We start from the raw sequence: 22,899 nt of genomic DNA, 5'->3' as shown, positions 1-22,899 counted from the left end.
TTAGCTCCAAAGAGCAGTCTTACTAGTTACTACTGCAAAAATTCAGCATATCCGTCAAAATTTTTAACTTTGTGACTATAATTGTGTTTGCTCGCAAACGAAAAAAAAAACCGACTTCAATTACATCGACAAGTAATACAACGTAGATCGACGAAAAAATAGTCAAGCAACTACGCGTTATCAAAGATTACTCAAAAAGTAGTTATCAGATCTCGATAAAACTTATATGTGACCACACGATAAACATCAGCTTTCGATTAAATTAAAAATTATCAAAATCAGTACAACCAGTAAAAAGTTATTACGGATTTTCGAGAGTTTCCCTCGATTTCTCTGGGATCCCATCATCAGATCCTGGTTTCCTTATCACGGTACCAAACTAGGGATATCCCCTTTCCAACAAAAAAATAATTATCAAAATCGGTACATCCAGTAGAAAGTTATGCGGTATAATACAACGTAGGTCGACGAAAAAAGCGTCAAGTAAAAACGCATTATTAGATATAACTCGAAAAGTAGTTGTTAGATCTCAAAAAAATTTAAATGGGACCAATTGGCACACACCACCTTTCGATTAAAAGAAAATTTGTCGAAATCGCTCCACCTAGTCAAAAGTTCTGATGTAACAAACATAAAAAAAAAAAAAAATACAGTCGAAGTCGGTTAAAAAGACAATAATAGGAATTAATTCAATTTTCACTCTTCTTTTTTTAACCTTTTGGAACGCCATAGTCGCCTATACTTAACAAAGGCTTGCGAGTCTTGTGCAACGACGTCTATAGGCGACAAAAAACTCGGACAACAAAAATATTAAATAAAATAAAAAAATATTTCTGGTTTTTTAATTCAACATTTCTGAAAATAGAATATCCCTGCAACATTGAGTATAAAAAACAAGTCTTTTAGAGCTACAGGTACTGAGAAACATTGAAATAAAAACATGCATTCTTATTCCCCCTGAACGCTGAAGTCGTCTATAGTTGACCGCTAGGGATGTGACGCAAGAGGTATAAATAAATAATAAATAAATAAATATTTACACATACACACACGTGTTCCTAAAGTAAGCAACTTAATGCTTGTGTTATACGAGTAGGTAACAGCCGACTGGTATAGCTACTTTTTTTTGATTAACTTACATATAAATAATACATATATGTATAAATAAATATAAATTACACCCAGACTCGGGGTGGAAATCGAACCCACAACACCCGGAGCAGAAATCAGGGTCACTACAAACTACGCCAACGGGCTAGTCAAAATGGTATAAATGGATTTCCAAAAAAGAGAGGAGGTTCTCAATTCGATTGCACTTTTTTCATGTATGTTATCTCAGAAGTTTTGACTCGGTGGACCGATTTCCATGATTTTTATTTGAATCGAATCGTGTTGTGTGTCGGGTGATCAATTTGATTGCTATCTATTGAATATTTGTAAGAATGTGACAACATTAATATTTTAATTATAATAGTTTTGGTTTGGTTGGTAATTTAATTTTATGTATGGCAACTCTCTCTGTGTGCGCCGGTCAAGGCGATTATCCATTTTTTGTATAGCGCCAAAAGTAAAAATATAAACGCAATTAATCCAACATTATAACCTTTTATTTCGCTCCATCCGCTGCTAATATACCTGAAAACTATCTAACAAGTATTTATTGAGCTATTTCTAATAATTGTGTATTTAATTGACTGTTTTTTCGTCTACCTACGATGTGTTACTTGTCGATGTAATTAAAGTCGTTTTTTTTTGTTTGCGAGCAAACACAATTATGTTTCGCCAGTCCGTGGACGCGCAACGCTTAATTTTTGTTAGTTTTGACTGAGAAATTACTGAAAATGAATTATTTTAGGACTTCGTTTTTTTTTGCTTTTTAAAATGTAATACGATACAATTCCTAAAAAACACAAAGCTTTTTCTGTCGACGACATCGCAATACAGAATGAGTAAGCTTTACGTGTGTCACCGATGTCGAGCCAAGCAAGTTCGCGATTTTAAAAACCGCGTCCTTTAAGTTCGCACGTCTATCAGCCCCTTTACGTTTTTTAATGCATAGCTCGTAAATAGAACATGTTCCAAATATTAAAGATATACGTAGATGTATAGTTGTTAAGGATTTTGGATTTGGATTTTCAGGAAGTTAGACATATGAATTCATTGTTTTAAATTTTATATACAAACAAAAAATACACCTAATCGTTATACTCGTCTAAATCGTGTTCATTTCTTCAACGTATATTAAATGGACATCATATTGAATGTTGCAACAACTCTTGTTATAAAGATAAAAAAAACATAACCCTTCCTTGGCAGTCGGGTAATAAGAAAATTATTAGTAACAGTGCTCGCTCTATGAGTATGCAATGTCCATTATCATAGGCCTGGCCTACAAAATAATAAGTTTAAAACTGTAAGTAATAAGTTCTTGTATTCGACATTTGGGTTCATATTTTGTTATACTGCCTTTTTCCTATGGTATTTAGGATTATTTTAAGAACGATCGTCAATCGCAAACTATGTAGATCAAACATTAAATTTTAAATAAGTTTATTAACTTAAGCACCTGTAGCACAATACAGTTAAAAATTTTAGTCGTTTAAGGAATTGCTAAAATATTTTGTAAGGATAAATTACGTGCAATTTTTACGTACTGTTTAAGTAGCTGATATCTGAGAATTGGGCGTCGACCTCATCTAGCATATTGTATATATTTTGTTCATCGGAAAATAAGTAAGGTCGGAGATGGATCTTATGGGGATATATGGGATATATATATAATATAAGGGATCTTACTCTTCAAGGGCCTGTTTCACCAATTGTGGATGACGATACAAATAGACTGACAGTGGAAGGTTGAATAGACTATTAGGACCTGTTTCTCTTTAATTAATAAGCTACAACCTTAAGATTAATATATGCGACTAGAAATATCTCATAAATATAGTAGAATTCGATGGTATAAAAGATTAATTAATCAAAAACTTTTAACTGTTGGATAATGTCATCTATCAAATAACGTTATTCACAACTAGTTAAACAGACCCCAAGTACCTATTATCTCTTTCTATATTTCCTAAAAATTTCTGCCACATAATTTGTGTCTAAGTATAGCTACTTAGACACAAATTATGTGGCAGAGCGTATATTAGCATATAAATACATTGTTTTAATATCAAACAATAGCACGAAATGAATCATCAAGGGTTGAATATTTATCTGATATGAATAAATTATCAATACACGAAAGAATAGGGCTATTAAACTTCCGCAGGCTAGTTCCACATGAAGCTGCGCCGAGTATAAGGCCTATGATAAACGTTAGTAGGATTATAAATGTAAGAGCACAGTTACATTTATGTTGATTCCATATTACTTCTTTAAATAACTTAAAAACATCGTATATAGATCTGAAAAAATAAATTAAACAAAGTTTTTATTCCGATAAAAAGGACGATAATATATGCATTTAAAACGATGTTCATACGGAAAAATTGTAATAGTTCGGGATGATCATCAGCTGTATTTTAGCGAATTGTGAGGCTTACGCCGAGTTGCACGAAAAGAAATTAAAATTTAAGTAGTGATTAAACTAATTTAATCGCAAGAATTGTATGAAATTCTTGGGATTAAATTAGTGGTAATTGGTAGAGGCGTAGCGAGAGAGGGCAAGGGGGCCCACAAAGGGTCGCCAATGGTCCGCAACAAAAACATGCTGGACATATTATATGGTTTTCGCATTGGGCTTTAGCCAAAGGTATTGTGCCCCGGGCGCGAGTTAAGCTCGCAGATTTTGCTAATTTACCTTTATAAAGACGCAGATTACTGAAAAGATCCTACAGACCCTATTCTATCACTACTGGTTTCTTATATCGTCACCTATTTTGTAAAATACAAAGACAATAGAATCATCCATCATACTTCATTCCAGAATTCGAAATGTCCGGTATGAATACTAAAACTTGCTTTTAAAGCGAAAGGACTTTATTATGACGATGAAAGAGAAGTTTAAAATAGTGGCCCTAAAATTCTTCGCCGAAAGAAACTGAAACAGAAGATTTACAATACGCATTACTTTTTTGAAGTGAAACTTCTTTAGGCGCATAAGATTAAAATTTTTACAGATGAAACGGCAACGTTTTGATGAGACAGCAACGTTTTGATGAAACGGCAACGTTTTGATGAAACGGCAACGTTTTGATGAAACGGCAACGTTTTGATGAAACGGCAACGTTTTGATGAAACGGCAACGTTTTTGTCGATGGGGCTGGAACTGAAATCTAAAGCTTTAGATTTGTATAAATATAAACAAGACTTACAAATTAGTTTGTCAAAGAAGTGTCATTTCTGACATGTGTACTTTCTACGCACGCACTTTTTTATTTATTCTACCATTAGAAAAAGGGCTATTGGGAGTCATCGTGTGCTAGTAGATACAAATAGTAAATACGCTCCATCGATTGGAACATGGTTTCAACAATTTCAAAGTATTGATTATGTGAAAGACAATGAGTAATCTGGTAGACATCAAAAATGTGAAGACGAGGAATGGCAGAAGATAATAGATGGTGAATTAATTCAAAATCAACGGAAATTAGCAGGAGTATTACATGTATCAAAAGAAACTATCGGTAGACGTTTGCGAGCAATGGGAAAGATCAATAAACTCAGTAAATGTGTGCCGTACAGTTCGAATTAACGTCAAAAGAAAAATTGCAAGTCACTTATAAAATTCTGCTTCAACGTCACGAAAAGAAATCGTTTTTGCATCGAATTGTAATGGTTGTCGAAAAATTGATTTATTTAGAAAATCTGAAGCGGAAAAAATCATGTTTTTCACCTAGCTAAGCCAGTCCATCAACACCTATCACAAATCACTTCGACAAAAATACCATGCTCTCTGTCTAGTCAGAGTAATATTGAGTAGGTATTATGAAATTTTAAAGCTCAGCGAAACCGTTAATATAAAACGCCATCGTCAATAAATGATAAATTTAAAGCACGCATTAATCGAAAAACGACAGAAATGGGCTAGAAGACATGGCAATGTGATTTCGTTACACGACAATGCTTTGTTTCACACAGCAAATCAGTCAGACACTTTGAAATCGCATCCGCCGTACTCCAAAGACCTGGCGCTATTTGACTTTGAGCTCTTCGCATCATGGGTATAGGCTCGCAATCTCAAGAAAGTTGGAAAATGGCTTATCGATTGGTTTACCGCAAAAGACAAGCTGTTTTTCTGGCAAGTTTTTCATAAATTATGTGATGTTGAATTAAAAAAAAAAATCCTTTCAAAATGACCTGTTTTTAACCAAAAAACCTGGTATATAATCATAAAACAATACTCTATTAAAGTTATCTACCTGCAACAATGACTATTATCACAAAGTAATTTATCCGTTTCATCTAGAAGTCGTTGTAACTGTTGTTGAGCCAATACAATAACGGGACATTTTTTGTGAAGAATATTAGCTATTTCCACATCCATGTCTATATCGCAACTACAGCTTGCAGTGTCTGCTGTTACTCTATCGCTTCTTGGCGATTCTGGTAATTCCTCATTATCATCTCTTCTACTGTTTGAAAAAGCTTCTAAGGAAGTTCCATTTCGATTTTTCTTAGACTTCCTTGAATAGTGTAAAATATCATGGATTTGGTAATTTTCACTCATTACTTGCACAGTAATACTTTTGTTTTAATTTATAACTATACTAACAAAATAAGCACTTATTAATATAAAATTCAAGTTATCAATACTTAATTATCTTAAATCTTTACAATTTCATTAAGGTTCTTTGTTTAGAATTGACATAATGTATTGACACATTAGTATTGCATCATATTATTTTGAAGTTGACAATTTTATTTCCCAACAACATAAATAATTAAAATTGCATGCCCAGGTCAAAATTTTCCAGTTTCTCCAAATTCACAGAGGAGCTGGGACGACATAAACTGCAAATTGACTTATGAAAATCTTTTAAGCTGTAGTACAGGCTCGGCGCGTGCTAGGCTTTTGGCCGTGGGTACGCATGAGGCTGGCTACTGGCTTCACGCGTACCCTTCGACAAATACAGGAACATTTCTTGAGCCTGACACGCTCCGAATCGCAACCTGTTTACGGCTTGGGGTTCCGGTCTGCGCTCCTCATAAATGTCCCTGTGGCAGTGATGTCGATAAGCTAGGACATCACGGTCTGTCATGCCTAAAAAGTGCAGGCCGCTTCTCGAGACATGCCGCACTTAACGATATCATACGCCGGTCCCTTGCCACCGTCAACGTGCCAAGTCTACTTGAGCCGACTGGTATTGCAAGAGACGATGGCAAGAGACCGGACGGTATGAGTTTGATTCCATGGAAGATGGGCCGGGTGCTGGTATGGGATGCAACCTGTTCAGACACGCTGGCCCCTTCCCATCTACATGGAACCAACAACAGAGCTGGTGCGGCTTGTGAAGCGGCGGAAAAAACAAAAGCAGACAAATACAGGGGTCTAGGCTCCGAATATGATTTTGTCCCATTCGGTGTCGAGACCCTTGGTCCGTGGGGTCCTAGTGCTATAACCCTTTTTAAGGAAATATCTAAAAGGTTATTCGACGTCACAGGAGACCGAAGAGCTGGCAGCTACTTCGGACAAAGAATTAGTCTAGCTATTCAAAGGGGGAATGCTGCCAGTATCTTCGGAACCTTGCCTAAAGGGACTCCTTTTAATAATATTTTTTAATTATTATATTATGTATATATATACTTAAGGTTTTTTAGTTTAATGTTATTTATCTAATTATTTCAATTAATTTATTATATATAATAATTTAAAAATATTAATAATCTTATATAAATCGTTAAATTGATATTTGTTATATTAAGGTTGCACTGTACTGTAATTTACCAAAATAAAGTACTTAGTTTTTAGTAATTAATAATTATTCAATACAAAATGTTGTAAATTATGTTTATTCTACTGTAAGGAATAGTAATATTTAATAATTAAAATGTAATAAGAACTATAAAACCTTCCCAGATTTAGCAAATAAAAATGAATGCTATAGATATTTTATGACTTTCTCTTTTGCTCTTCCCCTTAATACAACTTTATTTACAAAAAAAAAATTGTAGAGTCAGTTTGTAAGATCACACTGCAGCATAAGATAAGATTAGCATTATCAAACAAACAAACTTTTCCTGTATTAAATGATTGTAGATTAAAGTCGAACGATAATAACAATATAATATAATACCTACTGAAGATTAGAGTTTATCGATTGTGACGACAATTGACCTTAAGTTCGTATCTATTAATGTATTATCTATGTCTTCTATGTCGCGTGGAATGCAGTGTAGATCTTGTGCGATTATAGTTAAACGAGGAAAAAAATAAAATTGTCAGAAATAATTTTTTGCTCGGAAACAAAAAAAAATCGACTTCAATTACATTGACAAGTAATACAACGTAGATACACGAAAAAATAGTCAAGTAAATGCGCGTTATCAAAGATTACTCAAAAAGTAGTGATCATATCTTAATAAAATTGGAACACAAGACAAGTATAAGCTTTCGAATAAAATAGAGAATCATTAAAATCGGTAAAACCAGTGAAAAGTTATGCGGTATAATACAACATTACAACGTAGGTCAACAAAAAAATAGTTAAGTAAATACGCATTATTTGATATAACTTAAAAAGCAATTGTTTGATCGTGATTTAATTTAAATGGGACCACATGACACGCACCGCCTTTCGACTAAAACAAAAATGATATATACACAAAATATATATATACACAAAAAAAAATACAATCGAATTGAGAACCTCCTCCTTTTTTGGAAGTCGGTTAAAAAAGCTAATTCATAAAGTATAAAAAAAAGTAAATACCAACAACATAATTTTAAAATTATGCTACTAGATTATAATATACCAATAAATGGCCAGGAATATAATATTTATCAATTTCTTTGCCTTGAGTGATTGACTTTATCTTGTTTGTTATTAGCACTTAACGAGAAATAAGGTCAATTAGCGCATTAAAAAAAAAACAGTCTCAAGAATCATTTTATTGTACTATAAATCAAACATTATACATTTTTACAGCTTGTACCTAATCACCGAATGACTGATGCATAAATTTCTTCGAATATTCATATACAACGAATAATGCAGCTGTCGCTGGTATTGTTCTAACTAATGTAGGTTTCAGACCATTGTAAAGGGCCAACACTCCTGTCAAATAAATTTACACATTAAGTGTGCGTAGGTATTATTTATGTTAATTAATCAGCACAAATACATTAAGGACCTGTTTCACCAATTGTGGATAAACTTTATCTTGGAAATACGTTATGATAAGACTTTAGAAAAAGGAGGTAGATTAGGTCATTAGGACCTGTTTTAATTGATTGACGTGAAACTAGCTTCTAGATTCATTTTTGGGAATAGAAATCTATACTAATATTATAAAGCTGAAGAGTTTATTTGTTTGATTGATTTGAAAAATTCTTTTATTGTTAGATAGCCCATTTATCGAGGAAGGTTATAGGCTATATATCATCACGCTAAGACCAAAAGGAGCGGAGAACCAATGAAGAATGTTTCAAAATCGGGGGTTCTTTTTTCCTTTTGAGAGCTTCCGCTGCGTGCGCTGTGAAAACAGTTAAAGTTTCGCAAAAATCATGTATGACAGAATTGATCCTCTTTAAAAGTTCTAAAAAAAGTCCGCGACAGCATATATCTATCTTTTAATGTTGGCTCACTATAACCTTTTTTATGCTAATCAAGTTCGTTCTAAAATAATGCATTATTTGCGAAGATATTTTTATAAACATGATATTAATCCTTATCGAAATAAACACGTTATTCATCACAAGTATTTATTTAAAACAAAATAGCCTTTTACATAATTCGATTTCAATGAATAACATCACAGCAAAATAATGATCAAGTTTTGCGCGCGCATCTGTTCCACTCTGATGAAGTCGCGCGCAGAAGCTAGTATCTCATAAATACATTGGATTTCGATGGTGCGAAAGAATAATACATCAAAAACTTTTATCTGTAGGATATCATTATCCATCAAATAGCGTTTTCTACAATTGGTAAAACAGCCCTTAGTGTAGTTTTAATACTGTAGTGAGTAGTTTTGCATACAAACAAAAAAAATTAAAGCTCATTACATAATATTTAGGAAAAAAATACATATTACATAGATAGTTGTTAGCAATATATACCTTCTTTTTGAATGATTTCCAATCCAACAGTGAGAAATTTTTGACTTTTATTTGAGATTTGTACTCGAGACTTGATGACATCTGTAGGGAAAATAACAGTCCATAACACTAATCCACCGACTGCTCCTGCTATCATCGTCTTCACAAAACCTATATCATCCTTCGATTGACCAGGTTTTGCTAATAGTTCCCTTGTACCTGAAAAATGTGAGGCATACATAAATAAAATAAATATGTAATAAAATAAAAAAAACTACTAAAAATTTTTATATTATTAATGTACTTGCTACTTTTACACAATACAAGTTTAAAATATGAACGTATCTTGTTCATATAAAAAACTACCTTCATATCCACCAAAGAAGAAAAAGTATCCAGGCATTTCTCTCATGATTGTTGGTATAAGCCCTCGAAATAGACCTTGTATTCCATATTGTCTTAAAATTTGTTGTGTCAATTGAAATGGAGTAATTTTTACCTAAAACAAAATTTATTCTTAATAATGAATTTCACTATTTTAAATCATGATTGATGCAAATGAATAATGTAATAAAAATTGTTCTCTTCAATTCCATAATACGTGAAGTATTATTTATTATAAGAATCGGAAAATATCCCAATGTCATTATTTAATTAAATTAATGGAATTTTGGTTATTTAATAATATTATAGGTAGTTACGCACAGTTTTTTTTTTATTTTTTATATTAGTTAATTTTCAATTACAACTTTAATTTAATTTTGATTATCTTAATGATTATTATTGATGTGGTAAAATTACTATAATGATGATTTAATAATTAAATACAAGATTATAACCGGCTTAACATGGGCGCAATGCTGATTACAAAATATAAAAGATAAAATATATATTTGCAATGTAAACGCAAAATATGTGTTTATTTACGACATCACATTAGAAACCTCTAAAAATATCAGTGTTCATCTGCTATACTATGCGTGTATTATACATATAAACCTTGCTCTGGAATCACTATTTCTAAAGAAAATCCGTTGCGTAGTTTTACAGATCTAAGCATACAGACAGCGTCAAGCGACTTTGTTTTATACTATGTAATGATATAGCCATAAATTTATGACATGCACAAAATTCAAATATTTATTGAATGAACATTATTTATTATCAAATATGAAATCATATAGTAATCACTAGCTGGCCTGGCGAACTTCGTATCGCCTTATTTATTTTTTAAATATAATAATTACATATATTAAAATAAAATATAGCCTATCTTTCATGTTCGATCGAACTGCACACGTGTGCAAATTTGATTTAAATCGGTTAAGTAGTTTAGGAGTCCATTGCGGACAAACAACGTGACACGTAATTAATATATTATATTAAGTTTTTGACATACATTAGTTTGAATTCTGCAAAGTTGATTAATCTTATTTATTATGGTTTATGATTGAACTTCTGTGTGGTTACGCTAAAGAATGTAGCCACCCCCTCTCTTCCCGTGGCTGTCGTAAGAGGCGACTAAGGGATAACATAGTTCTACTATCACCTTGGAACTTGGAGAAAGGTAGGATCAGATATTTTTGTTTTTCGAAAAACGTACTATCTGATTCTTGTCGATTATTTTTCTAATTTTACAGAGGTGTGTCCTTTAACAAAAATTGGCACGCGCGCTGTTATTATGGCTTTAAAAGATCAGTTTGTACAGCATGGGATTCCGGTAGAACTTGTTACTGATAATGGACCTGCATATACTTCAAAGGAGTTTAGGTAATTCTGTTTTACTTGGTGGTTTACTCATACTACGACATCTCCTTACTATCCTCAAGTTAACGGATTGAGCGAGCGCGCCGTGTAAACGGTTAAAAATATTATTAAGAAGTCATTGGAGTCAGGATCTGACTTTTATCTCAGTTACTTACATAACACTCCACGAAATGGAGTTAGTTCCCCCCCCCCCCCCTAAGTTACTAATGGCACGTAGATTGAATACTAGACTACCGTTACATACCGATAAATTACGGCCAGAGCGGAACAATGTTTCTGATTACGAAAACATAATGCAGAATGAGGCACGTAGTAGTGAGGCCAGTGGATAGCATGCATGCTATTATAGAGAAGGAAGTTAAAAAACTAATCGTTTGGGCACCTTCTCAATGGCCAAGTTACATGGAATTTACCCGAAAACGGCCTCAGCCATACTGTGTAAATGTTTTCGAACATACTGATTTTATTTATCTCAATAGTCTGGCCGATACAGTATTTACTTCAGCGACTTTTACAAATTAAAGATCTGCGTATGAAAAAAACAAGAGTTTGCACCGATACGGGTTGGTGGATATATTTATATCCCTACTATGAGTAACGATCTCTATCAGGTTTACATGATAACAACCGGGACCGACAGCTTAACGTGCTCTCCGTAGCACGGTGGGGAGACCCACAAGGACTGCACAAACACCCAGACCACGGCAAACACCTGTTCGGCCAATACAAATGTTTGTCATGTGCGGGGAGCGAACCCGCACTGCCAGCGCAACAGGCACAATCCATGGCTGTGACCGTTGCGCCAACGCGGCTTCAAATCCTCCTACATGGGGAAAGAGGCCTATGCCACTTTCCTGCGAAAAGGGATGGCAAATATTTAAAATTGTCATGTTAGTTTAGTGAATATATGTATACAAGAGTTATCCACGTAGTACATATAATAGGTCATATAATATATGTCTATATATACTTTTTATTACCTGGCTTAGCTGTAAAAATCTTACAAATACACACAATTATTTCCTTAGAATTATAAATATTAGTGTGAATGAAATATAGACTTTAAGGTTCTAAGTCTAATACTATTAAACGAGCAATTCTTGTATGTATGTATGTATGTATATATCTCTATATTATGAATCTAAATCTTGGAAACGGCTCCAACGATTTTCATGAAATTTAGTATGCAGGGAATTTCGAGGTAGATAAATAAATCTAGCTAGGGTTCATTTTTAGAAGATGTCCTTTTATCCCAGTTTTTAGACAATGAAAAAATGGCTACAATATCGTTACAATACGAAGGTAAATTTCGTAAATGTCAATCAAGTTGTAATAGCTCAGGTGGGAAATCGCCGATCGCGGTCGACCGAAAAGACCATCCTCAAATTTTCAGATCGATTATTATTTTTTTCTTTTTTTTTTTTCTTCTAATTGCACTCGTTATTTTTTATTTAAAGAGCCAGTTCTTATTTTTATTATTGTCGGTAAAATCGAAAAATGTTATTCATATTTTATCTTTGTTATTCTTTAATTATTATTATTTTTTATTTTAGTTTTTTTTTTTACATTTGTTTATATTTTTTATTATTGTTGGTAAAAAATAATAATCATATTTTATAAATATGTAATTCGTATTTAAATATGATTTCCAAAGAAAAACACGATTTACTAAAAATACCGAGCTAAGCTCGGTCACCCAGGTACTATCATTTATTTAAGTAGATATAAGTATCTTTACATCAAATTGCAACACTAAACTTCGATCGGAACTGGAGTATTTCCTTCGCGGTGGAAGATAGCTAAGGTTGTTCCTGTACCCAAAAGTGGAGATCCAAACTATGTCACAAACTATAGACTATATCTATGTTGTGTATATTTGCATAGGTATTTGAGTCACTGATATGCCCTAAAATACGATCCTATTGCAGAAAATTCTTCTCAGAAGATCAACATGGCTTTCTTGAAGCAAGATCAACGGTTACTAATTTGATTTTGTTAGAGAATGCGTTGGTTGAAGCTTTGGATAAAAATACTCTAGTGGACGTTCACTGGACGACACTGACTTCAGTAAAGCATTCGACAAGGTTCTACATTGCGCATAGTTAAAGAAGTTATCATTGCACGGTTTCTCAGGCTCGATGTTAGACTGGTTCAGATTTTATTTGACAAATCGTTATTTCTATGTTATAGCTAATGTGTTTGAATCAGATAAATTTATAATAACATCTGATGTGCCCCAGGGGTCACACTTAGGGCCTATCCTGTTCAATTTGTTTGTGAATGACTTATGCCGATGCTTTAAAAATACCTCTGCTCTTTTATACGATGATGATCTTAAGCTGCTACGAGTTATAAATGTAGAAAGATTTAGATAACTTTTTGATCTACTTTTCCTGTCCTATCGTGTGCGTCCCCCTAAATTTAAACCTCAATTAATTTTTCGACGTAGCTATAAGAATATTAATCAGGAGGCGCTGGAAAGTGATGCTTCGAATGTTTATTGGTCTGATGTATTGAGTGGCATCAGTATCGACGAAAAAGTTAAAAACCTTAATGCGAAGATTTTAGACCTTTATGATCGGCATGCACCACTTAAAAGAATCAAAGTCAAGCATAATCCCGCTCCCTGGCTTTCCGATACTATCAAGGAGGAAATGGCATTTAGAGATCGCGCTAAAAGGAAATTCAAAATTTGTCCTTCCGAAGGTAATCTCCAAAAATTCAAAACTCTTCGTAATCGATGCAACCGTCTTTGTCGTGCCGCCAAACGTCAATATTTTCACTCTTCTCTCCAAAATAGAAGTAATGCAAACGTGTGGAAATTTCTTAAGTCCGTGGGTCCTAATACCTATCCTATCCTTTCACCTAGTGATTTTGACTTAGATGCTCTCAACAAATTTTTTTCCCATTCTCCTACGAAACTGTTCTAACGTCAAAAAAGTCACTCTAAAATATTTATCAGAATTACCACTACCCAATACTCTATTCTCCTTTATACCTATAACTGATTCAGATATTAAAACTGCAGTCCTTTCAATTTCATCGCAGGCCGCTGGCAATGACAAGTTATGTTTGAAAATGATTATGCTGATTCTCCCTTTCTTATTACCGATTCTTAACCATATTTTCAACTACTCTCTTACCACAAGTACCTTTCCGAAAGCCTGGAAACAAGCAAATGTTATTCCTTTGCCTAAAGTTACCAATCCTTCTTCTTTAGCTAATTTCCGACCTATTTCCATATTGCCTACTCTCTCTAAAGTTTTTGAATGCATTGTCCGCAAGCAGTTTTCTTTCTTTTTATACTCTAATGATCTTCTCAATTCATATCAATCTGGCTTTCGTCCAGGCCATATCACAACTTCGGCTCTTATCGACGTAACTGATGATATTCGCTTAGCAATGGAGAATAAATCGCTTACAATCCTTATACTTATTGTTTTTAGTAATACTTTCAATTCTATCGACTTCGACATCCTTCTTGGCGTACTAAAATCTATTAATACTTCTTTATCCGCATTAGCGTGGTTTGAATCTTATCTTCGGAATCGTTCACAGCGTGTTCAAGTAAATACATCGTATTCCAACTGGTGTAACCTTACTGTGGGAGTTCCCCAAGGTGGCGTACTTTCCTCTCTTCTTTTTTTAGTTTTTATTGACTCTATCACTAAGGTCATATCTTCCAAATACCACTTATATGCTGACGATCTGCAAATATATCGCCATTGTAAGTTACATGATGTCGCGTTTGCTATTATCTCTATCAATGATGATCTAAGGCGTATTACTGAATGGGCTGATAGCTTCGGTCTTACTGTTAACCCGGGAAAGACTAAAGCATTAATCATAGGTAGTAAACGCATTCGCTCTCGACTTGATATAACTGAACTACCGTCCCCTATTACCGTCGACGGCGTTCCTATTACTTTTTCCGACTCGGCTAAGAACTTAGGTGTTGTTTTTGACTGCAATCTTAACTGGAATGCTTATATCAATGAGATCAGTCGTAAGGTATACTTTTCGCTCCATTCTCTAAAAGCACTACAAAATTTTTTACCCTTCAAGACTAAAGTTTCTCTTGTGCAAACTCTCATAAATCCGATCATTGATTACGCCGATGTCACTTGTTTAGATTATCATCATCATCATTACAGCCTATACAGTCCACTGCTGGACATAGGCCTCCACAAGTTTACGCCAAAAATAACGTGAACACATGTGTTTTACCCATAGTCACCACGCTGGGTAGGCGGGTTGGTGACCGCAGTACTGGCTTTGTCACACCGAAGACGCTGCTGCCCGTCTTCGGCCTGTGTATTTCAAAGCCAGCAGTTAGATGATTATCCCGCCACCGATCGGCTTTTTAAGTTCCAAGGTGGTAGCGGAACTGTGTTATCCCTTAGTTGCCTCTTACGACACCCACGGGAAGAGAGGGGGTGGCTATATTCTTTAGTACCTTAGCCACAGTAGTACTTGTTTAGATGCCACCGAAGAATTACTTAACAGGCTTGAGCGACTACAAAATTTATGCTTGCGTTTCATTTTCGGCTTAAAAAAATATAATCATGTAAGTCACTTTCGTTAGCAGTTTCAATGGCTACCTATCCGCCATCGTAGAAATTTTAGAATACTTTGTTTCCTTTTTAAGACTCTTTTTAATCCTCGTTCTCTTTCGTATCTACGGGACCGCTTTTCTTTCTCTCACGATGATGATTCTCCGTGCAGATCTCTTAAACGTTCTCTTCTTCAGATGCCCACCCACCGTACCGATTTTTATTCATACTCCTTTACTGTACATTCCGTTAGACTTTGGAATTCCCTAACATATGAAATTCGCGATTGCAAAACACTATCGCTATTTAAGAAAAGAGTGAGAAAATTCTACCTTAATCAATCCTAGTCTAAAATCAATTTAATTAAGTGTCCTTATGCGTATTGGAATATATTATCGTATGTATTATAATATTATGTATCGTATGTGTATGCGTGTATGTATAAGTATCGTATTTTTTGTATCTACGTGTGTATATGTGTGCATTTATATATTTTATAATTATGTACTTATTATATATTATATTTTTATTATCTATATGTTTAGATTGTACACGCTAATTTTGCGACTCTTTTATAAGTTTCCTGTAGCAGGACTACTAGAAGAGATTCCATCATGGCATAAGTAGTGCCTTTGTACCAGCATTGTTTATAAGAGCTATTTCCTTTTGCTATCCTAGTGTACATAAATTGTTAAATAAATAAAATAAAAAAATAATTAAAAGAAATGGTGTGACAAAAACGGTATGCAAATTAACCCCACTAAATGTTCACAAATTACATTCACTAGAAAGAGTCAGCCCATACGAACCCAGTATCTAATTGGTGGTGTTGAATTGGAGGAAAAGGTTTCGGTTAGAGATTTAGGTGTTATTTTCGACAAAAAGATGTCTTTTGTCGCACATATTAATGACACTGTAAAGAGAGCATCGAGGATGTTGGGTTTCATTATTAGAAATATAAGAGCCTTTAGGAGGAGGATAACTCGCTATTTTAGTATAGTACGAAGTCTGTTGGAGTATGCTAGTGTAGTATGGCGTCCACATTATGCTTTACATATGCTTCGAATTGAACGGATTCAGAAAAGGTTTATGTGGCACCTTACCTGCTCGCAGAGACTGGCAAATCAGTTGAAGTGATACAACGAGCGGTTAAAGTATTTTAAAATACCGTCTATTACCGAAAGATTTGAATACATAGATTTTAACTGCATCCAGCCGGCCTAGCATGCATACAACGAGATATCTCTTGACGAGAGAGAGAGATAATGTCTACATCGAGTATTTTCTCGATTACCCTAACATGCGCACTACGAGAGACAAAATTCTCTTCCGAAGACTTCGCCTTGTCGAGTACAGAAACATTATCAACCATAATCACAACTGAATATCATTCTTATTTCTTATGCCGTAAAGTTGAATTTACAAGGTTATTGACCAATCGTGCCAAACCGGGATGAGCTAACGTTTAGATTCACAGTATAATTTCAAACGAGTGACACATGTTTTATTTAACAATGTTCTCGGCCTTTTGGCTAAGATAAAAAGTGTATATCTAATTTAAAAAATCTAATATGGAAAATAAAACGGCGTAAGTAAATGAATTTAATTATATATGTAAAACAATATGCTCGTGTTGTGCTTTATATCTTGTCGCACATTAGATAATTGTAATTCTATCACGCATTGTTTTTTTTTTTTTTTTAATTTTTAAAATTTTTTGAATTTTTGTTTTTTTTTTTTTGATTATTGATTTTACTTTTATTCTATTTAATTTTATATTTACTTATTGATTTTTTAATATAATTTTGTTTTGTTTTTTATTCTGAATGTTGTCTTGTCTTGTTGTACTAACCCAATATGGACTTATACTTTGGTCTGAAATAAAGTATTATTATTATTATTATTTAGAATAAGAAGCAACAGGGCGCAAATACGTTTTTTGTGTCATTATATGGCACACTTCACTCGACTTTTCGCATTTCCCGCTCTTCGTATACCGAAATTATATAATTATAATAGGGAAACACCATGGTATACAAAAAATAGGCACCCGGTTTTATTTATTTTTTATTTATCGTCTTTCTCGTCGATAATATTGAAAACGAGAAGTTTCTCTTCCTAAAACGACAAAATTCGACAAAATTACGATGTCATGTTAGCTTCCGTAGAGATAAATATCACAGATCACTAAAATTTAATGATTATCTCTTCTATTGACGTAACGAGAAGAGTATCGCGTGCACGCATGTTAGCTACTGTAGACATAGAGAGATAATACGAGAAAAGGGGTAGACAAAATTTTGTCGTGGCGCGCATGCTAGGCCTGCAGAAGCTAGTTAATAATAAAATAGATTGTCCGCCAGTGTTACAAAAAATATATTTTAGGGTCCCTCGTGAGTGCCCACAAAAACCTGTAACACCCTTCTGCCCTTCCTAGGAGCCAACTCCGCTATCCCTAGACTCTGTAGAATAGTCAACCACTATAGCACTAGTATTACATATTCAGCACGAATTTTAGTCACGTGAAGAGCTTGTTTTATTTGACCAAGTTTCACCAACAGTGACAAGTAGATTGTAGTGAAAGCATACAGTGTCAGATAGGTACTGACTGATATTCGGAAAATTGTTTACATTTTTTAACCGACTTCCAAAAAAGGAGGAGGTTCTCAATTCGACTGTATTTTTTTTTTAATTTTTTTTTTTTATGTATCAGAACTTTTGACCGTGTGGACCGATTTCGACAAATTTTTTTTTAATCGAAAGGTGGTGTGTGCCAATTGGTTCCATTTAAATTTATTTGAGATATAACAACTACTTTTCGAGTTATAATTAATAACGCGTTTTTACTTGACGCTTTTTTCGTAGACCTACGTTGTATTATGCCGCATAACTTTCTACTGGATGTACCGATTTTAATAATTCTTTTTTTGTTGGAAAGGAGATATCCCTAGTTCAGTACCATGATAAGGAAACTAGGATCTGATGATGGGATCCCAGAGAAATCGAGGGAAACTATTGAAAATCCGCAATAACTTTTTACTGGGTATACCGATTTTGATAATTCTTTTTTTGTTGAAAAGAAGATATCCCTAGTTTAGTACCATGATAAGGAAACCAGGATCTGATGATGGGGTCCCAGAGAAATCGAGAGGAACTCTTGAAAATCCGCAATAACTTTTTACTGGGTGTACCGATTTTAATAATTTTTAATTTAATCAAAAGCTGATGTTTGTCATGTGGTCACATATAAATTTTATTGAGATCTGATAACTACTTTTTGAGTAATCTTTGATAACGCGTAGTTACTTGACTATTTTTTCGTCGATCCACGTTGTATTACTCGTCGATGTAATTGAAGTCGGTTTTTTTTTTCGTTTGCGAGCAAACACAATTATTTTTTGTATAGTTGCATGGTGTGTTTACCTTTAATTTGTTTTTGTATTTTGTGTATATTTTAGTTTTTTAATTTTATGAATGTATTAGTACAAACACTGTTGGTAAATATAAAAATATTAAATAAATAAATAAAAGAGTCTGTTACCATATAATGCTCTATTTTTTTCTTGCTGCTTACATTATTTCCCATTGAATGTTCATAAAATTTGAGTAGGGTAAGGGACAACTTAACCATTTTTTTTTAATGTAAGGGACATGCTATCTTCTAAACTACAAAGTTTTCATAAATTTGAAATTATTATATTAAAGAATGGAAAAATTTAAGAAAATTTGCCCTAGACACCATTAAAATTGGAACATAATTACAAAAGATACAGACAGGTTTCGAAAATAATAATCGTTTTTATCTCTCCTGTATAACTGTGGTTTGTCCCTTAAGCTAAATGATACTTCTGGTGTCGATATATGAGAAAAAATATTATTGGGTTTGTTATCAATGCAGATAGCACCCAAAACAATGATTGTCAGAATTTTTGTCTGTTTGTTTGTGCATGTTAATCTCAGAAACGGATTATCCGATTTAGATGTGTTCTTTACTAATATATTGTGGTAAGCTTAGCTTAACATTAAGTATTTATTTCATGTTAATTGGTTCACAAATAAAAAAAGTTATGCCAATTTAATGAATCACGTTGAACATGTGAAGTCACTATTCCCTGAATGAAGCTAGTTTATATTATATGTAAAAAGATATATGAAATATATTTAATGAAATACCCAAAGGAGAGTCATCATACAGCTGTTTGTGAGCTTTGGATGTTCACTTCTCTCATGGCTTGCAGCTGACATTTTATTAACTCTGTTGGACACAGAGTGAAAGATGAGAAGAACGCTGCGAGGAATCCAGCCGATGCATTTCCGAACATTGAAAGTTTATCAACACTCTGAAAAAATTAATTTTGTTTTATATTCTTTTTTTATACTAAGCATTTTATCCTGGAAATTTATTAGAATCGCAATCCTTCAAATGTTATGTCTGTAGAATTTCTGTATGTTTAGATACTTTACCTCTGCTCCCACAATGTTGCACACAAACTTTTGGCAATAGCCATATCCAGCAAATAGCACAGAATTTTCAGCAACATTTGCAATTATTGCAGGTGTTGTCCCAGCATATAGTCCTCTGACAATACCGTCATTACGAAGAGTTTGTTTTAGGCAGTGATACATTCCTTTGTAAAGGTGTGGAAAGGTTTGCATTTTAACTTTTACTGTATCTAAAGGTTGTCCAACATACACGACTGCTACACCACCTAAAAAAATACAAGTATTTATTTAATAAGCTCTATGACAATTAACAATATCAGATTAGATCATAAAAATCACCTAAGGACCCAGCGGTAAAGTCTATTAATCCATTTTTCAAGTTTCCTGTTGATCCTCCTGAATGACTCATATTGGAATGGGCTAAAATTAATTAAAATGAAAAACATTAAAAATTATAGAAACTTTTATTCACCTTTGCTCTTTCCCTGAAAATGTCTTATTATATTAAATTGCATCATTATAATTTTTAAACAAATATTTTGGTTTGAGTAAATAACATTAACATTTTAAAACATTTACTACCAGTATATTTATGCTTCCTCTTTGAAAATATTATAAAAAAAAAATTTAGTCAACTTAAAATATATCCTTTGAAACTAAGGAACCGGCTGAAAAAAAAAAAAAACAGAAGAGAAGTTCTTCGGTCTTAGGTTATTATAAAAATAAATGAAAAATAAATGAAATGAAAATTATGAATCTTCTAAATTGTAATTACATTTACCGATATTATAAACTAGCTGCTCGTTTTGTCAAAAGTTAACAATAAAAATTTATTTTTTTTGAATTATTTTTTTTAGTATTATAACCTTCCGTGAGCCTTAAGGAGCATACAAAAAAAAATTGCTGAATTGGTCGAGCCATTCTCGAGTAGAGCGCTTAGCAACATTCATTTTTATTTATATAGATAAAGTTAAGTTTTCGAGGTTAACTATTAATAATATTAAGATAAGAATAAAATGTGGACTTACTGCTTAATGTAGAAGTAAAAAACTATTACGTTTAATTGGTGTTTTTAAGTAAAGAAACTAGCGTAGAGGAATAATCGTAAGTATGAAATTATTTTAATTAAAAATATTATTTTATAATTCAAGTTTGAGCGCGACTTTATTGGACAAATTGATAAACATACATCTTAATACAATCACAAAAGCACACTAAACCAACACTAAACTTGTATAAGCAAGTTACTTTACTCTTTGCACTAAACCATAGAGTAGAATAAATATTTGCACTAAACTTACTAGCAAAGAGTATAATAATAAATAAGGTTGATCTATAAGGAAACTTACTAACCTACCCCACCCCAGCCCGCAAAATAATGATATTTGTAATAAAAAAAAATACTAATTGATAGATTTTGAATTGCTCAATTCAACTACGTTGTCCTTTTAAATTGCTCACCTCAAATTATATAATTATAAATCAAAATTAAAAAAAAAAAAACAAATATTTTCAAACTCCTATATCTTTCGATGTATACAATATTTTAAATTGCTCAAAGTGTTAAAAAACTGCTCAAGTTGCATTTATAATTGCTCAAGTATAGTTTGGAACAGATCCACTTCCCTTAATTTTTAAATAAATATAAATAGTTTGCACAAATAAAATATTGATATTTGTAAAAAAAAAAAAAAAAAAAAATACTAATCGATACATTTTCAATAGCTCAATTCGACTACGTTGTCCTTTTAAATTGCTCACCTCAAATTATTTAATTATAAATTAAAAAAGTCGTTGAAAAATATTCTTTTATCAATATTTTCAAACTCGTATATCTTTTGATGTATACAATATTTTAAATTGCTCAACGTGTTAAAACCCTGCTGAAGTTGCATTTATAATTGCTCAAGTACAGATTTGAACAGCTCCACTTTCCTTAATTTTTAAATAAATATATAAAGTTGGAACAAATTTAACGTTTATATCGATAAAGTGAGCGCTGCAGATGCGCATAGACAATGATGGGAAGCCAAAAAAATTGCGGATATTCGTAATAAAAAGATGCTAATCGTTCGATTTTCAATAGCTCAATTCAACTACGTTGGCCTTTTAAATTGCTCACTTCAAATTATTTAATTAAAAATCAAAAAAGTCGTTGAAAAAAATTCATTTATCAATATTTTCAAACTCCTATATCTTTTGATGTATACAATATTTTAAATTGCTCAAAGTGTTAAAGAACTGCTCAAGTTGCATTTATAATTGCTCAAGTACAGTTTGGAACAGCCCCACTTTACTTAATTTTTAAATAAATATAAATAGTTTGAGCAAATTTAACGTTCATATCATAAGACAGGTGTACGCTGCGCGTACGCATAGACAATGATGCGAAGCAAAAAAATTGCGGATATTCGTAATAAAAAAGATACTAATCGATAGATTTTCAATAGCTCAATTCAACTAGGTTGGCCTTTTAAATTGCTCACCTTAAACTATTTAATAGAAGCAACCGGCAATTGAGGATAACAGTGGAAAGTAATGTTACTTTAACAATGTATTTTAATTATACGAGGAAAGTATGAAATCTGCCTGCCAAAAAAGTGGGGCTGTTCCAAACTGAACTTGAGCAATTATAAATGCAACTTGAGCAGTTCTTTAACACTTTGAGCAATTTAAAATATTGTATACATCAAAAGATATAGGAGTTTGAAAATATTGATAAATGAATTTTTTTCAACGACTTTTTTGATTTTTAATTAAATAATTTGAAGTGAGCAATTTAAAAGGCCAACGTAGTTGAATTGAGCTATTGAAAATCGAACGATTAGCATCTTTTAATTACGAATATCCGCAATTTTTTTGGCTTCCCATCATTGTCTATGCGCATCTGCAGCGCTCACTTTATCGATATAAACGTTAAATTTGTTCCAA

The 22,899-nt window shown here is 32.9% G+C and overlaps 2 protein-coding genes across 2 annotated transcripts; both read right to left on the bottom strand.

The window, feature by feature from the left end:
• Positions 1-3,129: 3,129 nt before the first annotated feature.
• LOC123670399 lies at positions 3,130-5,674 on the bottom strand. Its single transcript, XM_045603897.1, has 2 exons — positions 5,367-5,674; positions 3,130-3,410 (listed from the first exon to the last, which is right to left on the bottom strand). The coding sequence occupies exons 1-2, from the start codon at positions 5,672-5,674 to the stop codon at positions 3,176-3,178; spliced, it is 543 nt and encodes a 180-aa protein (XP_045459853.1). The 3' UTR covers positions 3,130-3,175.
• Positions 5,675-8,041: 2,367 nt separating this feature from the next.
• LOC123670210 (mitochondrial ornithine transporter 1) lies at positions 8,042-20,392 on the bottom strand. Its single transcript, XM_045603718.1, has 6 exons — positions 20,308-20,392; positions 19,990-20,234; positions 19,719-19,865; positions 9,572-9,704; positions 9,227-9,424; positions 8,042-8,222 (listed from the first exon to the last, which is right to left on the bottom strand). The coding sequence occupies exons 1-6, from the start codon at positions 20,375-20,377 to the stop codon at positions 8,101-8,103; spliced, it is 915 nt and encodes a 304-aa protein (XP_045459674.1). The 5' UTR covers positions 20,378-20,392; the 3' UTR covers positions 8,042-8,100.
• Between the last annotated feature and the right edge of the window lie 2,507 nt (positions 20,393-22,899).

This window comes from Melitaea cinxia, chromosome 4, assembly GCF_905220565.1.
Source record: "Melitaea cinxia chromosome 4, ilMelCinx1.1, whole genome shotgun sequence".
Taxonomy (NCBI): domain Eukaryota; kingdom Metazoa; phylum Arthropoda; class Insecta; order Lepidoptera; family Nymphalidae; genus Melitaea; species Melitaea cinxia.
This window is presented reverse-complemented; position numbering and strand designations above follow the sequence as displayed.

What these genes read in the sequence shown, in the direction of transcription:
- LOC123670399 (XM_045603897.1), bottom strand. Translation starts at nt 5,674, where the DNA reads ATGAGTGAAAATTACCAAATCCATGATATTTTACACTATTCAAGGAAG. An exon ending in GATAATAGTCATTGTTGCAG is followed by an intron (nt 3,411 to 5,366) that starts GTAGATAACTTT and finishes TTATTTTTTCAG; the next exon opens with ATCTATATACGATGTTTTTA.
- LOC123670210 (XM_045603718.1), bottom strand. Translation starts at nt 20,377, where the DNA reads ATGAGTCATTCAGGAGGATCAACAGGAAACTTGAAAAATGGATTAATA. An exon ending in CTTTACCGCTGGGTCCTTAG is followed by an intron (nt 20,235 to 20,307) that starts GTGATTTTTATG and finishes GTATTTTTTTAG; the next exon opens with GTGGTGTAGCAGTCGTGTAT. An exon ending in GGAAATCATTCAAAAAGAAG is followed by an intron (nt 8,223 to 9,226) that starts GTATATATTGCT and finishes TTTATTTGACAG; the next exon opens with GAGTGTTGGCCCTTTACAAT.